The sequence below is a fragment of the Dendrobium catenatum genome, unplaced genomic scaffold (assembly GCF_001605985.2).
Source record: "Dendrobium catenatum unplaced genomic scaffold, ASM160598v2 fragScaff_scaffold_1007, whole genome shotgun sequence".
Lineage (NCBI taxonomy): Eukaryota > Viridiplantae > Streptophyta > Magnoliopsida > Asparagales > Orchidaceae > Dendrobium > Dendrobium catenatum.
In genome coordinates this window covers 135055-140662 of record NW_021319469.1, presented here as the reverse complement: position 1 = coordinate 140662, position 5608 = coordinate 135055, and the positions used below count along the sequence as shown (strand labels likewise).

Here is a 5608-nt window from a genome sequence, read left to right as displayed (position 1 = left end):
CATCCTTATTTTGTGGTATCTTTGGAGAGCTATAAATGATTCAAAGTATAATGACATTAAGATGGATGCCAATCAAATTATTTCCAATGTTATAAACAAAATTTTGCAATTTTACTTTGTCAATCTTATTATTGTTAAGAATTTCTACAACTACATTAACATGACTTTAGATTAGGGTATTTCAACTAATTGTGTACCGTCTGATTGTATTGAGAAGAGTATTGTTAGGTGGATTAAACTTTTCGCTACATATATTAAACTTAACGCTGATGGGTATGTTGGGCCCGATTGTGTAGGTGCAGGTGGAATTATTCGTGATCATTTGGGATGTGTGTTAGCTGCTTTTACAGGTCCTTTAAATTTTTGTAATGTTATTACTGTCGAGCTTATGAGTTTGTCCTATGGTCTAGATATTTGTATTAGATTGGGTTTTGAGTATGTGTGAATTGAGGTGGATGCTATACTTTTAATTAAGATCATTGAAAATGTGTCGCCTGGTAATCCTTAAAATTTTTATCTTATTAGAAAAATTAAGCAGTCCCTCTCTACTCTTAATTTTTATATTTCTCATATTTATTGGGAAGCTAATTCGTGTGCTGATCACTAGTTAGCAAAACTGGGTTGTCAACTTGATGGTTTTTAAGAGTTGAATATTAGATATTTACCTACTATGGTGAAAGGTATTAGTAACTTGGACAAAACTTGTTTGTCTTATATCCGTAATGTTTGAGGTCTTGGTTATCTTTGTTAGTTTATCTCTGGATGTCCGGTTCTTTTGCCTGGTTTCCATTTCTGTGTTGGGTGTGCTGGTTCCTACCTTTCTGTGGTTGTTGTCTATGTTGCTGGTTGTCTCTTCGTCATTGAGTTACTTTTAATGGGTGTTGGTCCAAGCTAAGTGGTGCTCTAGGTATTCTGGTTGGGCTGCTGTGAGGTTTGGTTTGTGCTAGTTTTAGTTATTTTTCTAGTTTATTTTTTGCGTGTGTGGTTTAATGGAGACTGATTCCTCTGCTGACCAGTTTGGTTATTCCCGTTTATGTTGGAATTTGGTTTGTCTGTTGAACATTTCTTTCTTTCAGGAGGTGCAATATTTCTTCTTCTATAGTAGCGGTGACATCTATCATAATACCTTTCGCTTATTCAAATTATCTTTTTTACTATGATCTTTGTTGAAGGAAGTTTTTATTTTGTGCATATGGGTTTGTTTGAAGTTTTTTTTAGTTTGCTCGACATTTTTTGGAGAAAGCTTGTACTTATTGTGTTTTTTTTTTTTTCAGCTGACATCAACCTTGGCGATCATACAGTGGATTTAAAATTTCTGCAAAGTTTATTGTGTTGATTAAAATTGCTTGAAAACCCAAAATTAAATGTTGTAGTAGCTATTTTTTCCTGTAGTCATTAATCATCTTATTTGTTTATTGGCATCCATGATGCATAATTTTCTAATGATTTCCTTATCAATAGAGGCTTAACTTCACACCAACCTTTCTATTGTTTTTGTTATTAAATCTCATGCTTATAATTTAAATCCTAAATTTTAAAAATAACTACCTAACACTTTAGTTGGATTAATTTAGCCAGATTTAACGTCAATATTGATGTGTAAATATATATCTATATATATTCATGACAAGTATAATTACTTATTTTATTATTTCTGAAAACATTTTTTCTTAATTATAAGTATTCTTAGTTGGAGCAGGTGAGCAGACTGCAAGTGGGATTCCTGTTAGTTGCTAAGTAGTCAACATAGTCAATTTCTGCAATCAGTTGATGAGCTTTGGTTGAGCTAATTTCTCACTGTTATCGCTTTCAAGATCCAACAAATCCCTCCTTTTTTGGAAATCACAGACTTAACTGAGACTTGGAAAGTGGCTTTAAAGTTGAAAAAATGAGTTGAAGTAAGAGTGAGTGAGAACGTAGCTCATCATGGTCTGTTGGTTTGGAGCTTTGGCTATCAACGAAGAGATCTTAGTTTCAAGTCTTGCGTGTATGATGTGTGGATGAATTTGTCTTAATTAGTCTAAATGTCCTATAAAGAGAAATAGAGTGAGAAAGACAGGGAGAGAGAGAATGGTACATGTTTAGTTTATCATTTCTTCTAATTATAAGAAAAGTTTGTTAGTTAAGATCATAGATATGATGTATTCATGTTGCATTTATAAAGTGTTAATATCGATATAGGTTAGGTAGCCCAACCCCATTGTCAACAGCTTCACCAAAATTGTCAACATTTATCCATTAGATTATGAAAAACAAATCATGCTATTCTGACTCAGTTTCTATCTTATATTTAAACGAAATTAAATTATATGATTTTAATTTACAGATAATTAAAAATTTTGTCACGTAATTTATAAAAAAATTAGCAAATCATTCAAATATTTACAAGTAATTTATTCATTTTTAAAGCTTATCCTAATAAGAATTGAGTTAGGATATTCTCATCAAACATTTTTTTTCTTTAGAGTTTTCGTGATTTCATAAAAAATATTCATAGATTAATGACATTTTTGTCAAATCCTACTGTCTAAAAAATTGCAATTCCAACAACTAGAATTTTGTTCTTTATTGATTGCTGTCATGATCTTCTTCGTTAGTTAACTGTCTTGTTAATCAACTCCTTAATACCAAATATACCAAATCTGAATATAAAACAGGAAGATGAACTATATAAACAACATTCAGAGATCTTCTTTAGCTCAATAAAAACACTTGTATAATTAGTCCCTTGTTCACTAAATCTATCTTGCAAAAATGTTCTCCCTTTCTTCTAATTTCTTTGTAGTTTTCACAATGATTCTTGCTTCCTTTGCTCCATTAATGGCTCAACTTAATCCTAACTACTATGAAAAGCTTTGTCCTCAAGCATTGCCAACCATTAAAACAGTGGTCGAGCGAGCCATCGCTCGTGAGCCACGCATGGGCGCTTCTCTTCTCCGACTTCATTTTCATGATTGCTTTGTTAACGTAAAACTTCCAATAATTTATAGAAATTGAATATCTTAGAGTCTGTTTGGGGCATCTTTGTTCATAATTTTATTTAAGATTACTTCCATATTTATAATTGATTACAATCTTCTTACTGCTTTAAAAATATTTTTATGAAAGTTTATTAATTGTTTTATTTTAGAGACAGGTGTCACACTTTTATTTAGCTTGAATTTTTTGTTATTTTTACAAGTAGATTATTACCATTAGATCTACAAGAGTTTCATAATAGTAAAAAAATTATTGTCCGACTTTTTCTGAAAAGAAAAATGGTTATAATACTCAAAATTTTCAAAAATTTATTTTTCTCGCAATCCTATCTCAATATAGTATATTTGGCATAGAAAACTTTAGCTTCTCTTACATAAAAAATTTGAAAAAAGAAAAATAATAGAAAGATTATAGTCAAATAGAAAGTGTAAAAACTAATGTTATGAGAAATTTGTACCAATCAAATTGAAATTTTATACTAATCATGATAACTTAAAAGATTAATTTTGAACTCAAATGAACCCTATCAGTTCTTAAATTTGTTGGTAAGCTATATTTTTTATTTTTGATTTATTGTAGGGATGTGATGGCTCTATTTTGCTTGATGATACACCGACTTTTATTGGAGAAAAGACGGCAACACCAAATAATAACTCTGTGAGAGGTTTCGACGTTATCGACCAGATCAAAGCCGCTGTGGATAAGGCCTGTCATGGCAACATTGTCTCCTGCGCTGATATTTTAGCTGTTGCAGCTCATGATTCTGTTGTTGCGGTGAGTAAATCTTTATCAAAAGTTATAATTCTTTATTACCCATATTGATATAATGTGCTTGAATGATAAAAAATATATATCAAAATGCAAGATTTCTCTTTTAATATTCTGCAGCTTGGAGGGCGTTCATACAAAGTTCAAGTAGGAAGAAGGGACGCCCTAACGGCTAGTAGAACAGCTGCTAACCAAAACATCCCTTCTCCACTCTCCAATTTCAATTCTCTTCTCTCAAACTTCCAATCCCATGGCCTTAGTCTTAAAGACCTTATTCTTCTATCTGGTGCGCACACCATTGGCTTCGCCAGGTGCTTAACGTTCAGAAGCAGAATATACAACGAGACAAAAGCCATTGATGCCAGCTTTGCCAGCGCGGTTCGAACCAGATGCCCGCCAGTGGGAGGAGACAATAACCTTTCACCATTGGATTCATCTGCGAAGATCTTCGATACGGTTTATTTCAAGAATTTGGTTCAGAAGAAGGGATTGCTTCACTCTGACCAACAGCTGTTTAAAGGAGATGGAAGCCAAGCTGATGAGCTTGTTAAATATTATAGCAAGAATGGTGGGGACTTTTGGACAGATTTTGGTGTTTCCATGCTGAGGATGGGGAATCTAAGTCCGCTTACAGGGACAAATGGAGAGATAAGGAAGAATTGCAGAAAAGTGAATTCTTAAGGGATTTTAGGATTGATGAATGGTTATTATTATTGGTGACTTTGATTAAGTATCGTATTTTGTTTGTTGAGATTTGTAATTCTTTCAAGTTGTTTTGCTAATTGTTTGTCGGATTAACTCTTGAAGTAGGAGTTAATTCTTGATTTGGTATCATTGGTGATAATGATATTTATTGTTTAAGTCTGTTGAGAAATTAATGAAGTGAAATTTTCCGTTTAAGTATTTCTCGGTTTGGAATTTGTGTTTAGCTGCTAAGACTGGGATAGCCTTTTACTATTTTTTAAAAAAGCTTTTTAATATATATTTTTTTTTGCTTAAAAATTTTTGAACTAAAAAAAATGTTTTTAAAAATAGTAAAAAAATTATCCTAAATAAAATCTAAATCCTATAAATGATCGGAAAAATAAATTCTTGATTTAACTAATAATTCGGCTGAAATAAAATTTATCTAAATAATAAAATTAAAAATTTACAAAAAAATCTATTTAGCAGAGAATTAAAACTAAATCTTTCTTAAATCCCGCCTTAAAACATCCCATAATCTGCTTATGTATACAGATTTTCAAATACATGTATGTCCAATGTGTATTTTTTTTTTAAAAGAAAGAAGAAAAAGAGAATTTCAAAAAAAAAAAAAAATATATAAAAAAATAAAAGAGAAAGCTTGCAAGGAAAAAAAACCAAAGAGGAAGAGGAAACAAGCAAAAAGAAAAAAAGGAAAGGAGAGAACACAAGAGAATTTTGCAATTTTGGAAAATCCGTTTTGGCACTTGTGGCGCGGCGAGTAACCAGCCATGCGCACTTTTGTTAGCATGGTGGGAGGGAGCTCATCGCGGTACTTGTGGCGAGGCGGGTAATCCCCCAAAAGTCCTTCGATGTTTGTAGGGACCAACCATACACGCTTTTGTTAGCGTGGTAGGAGGGAACTTGGTGCGGTGCTTACAACGAAGCGTGCTAAAAAAAATGCTTTTTTCAAAAAATGTTTTTTTTTTAAAACCCAATGCACGCCTTTGTTGGCGTGGTGGATGAAAAAACAAAATACTACCGCCGCGGTGTCTCACAAACACCAACCGTGCACGTCTTTGTTGACGTAGGCGGCCTCTTGGTTTTTCTCCTAAACGGGGAGATGCCGGGAGGCTACCGAATTTGGGACTTGTGGAGTTGATTCAATTGACTTAGA

The 5608-nt window shown here is 32.6% G+C and overlaps 1 protein-coding gene across 1 annotated transcript; it reads left to right on the top strand.

The window, feature by feature from the left end:
• The first annotated feature begins 2754 nt into the window (after positions 1–2754).
• Positions 2755–4428, top strand: LOC110110786 (peroxidase P7-like). Its single transcript, XM_020842410.2, has 3 exons — positions 2755–2967; positions 3559–3753; positions 3868–4428. The coding sequence occupies exons 1-3, from the start codon at positions 2755–2757 to the stop codon at positions 4426–4428; spliced, it is 969 nt and encodes a 322-aa protein (XP_020698069.1).
• The last annotated feature ends 1180 nt before the right edge of the window (positions 4429–5608 follow it).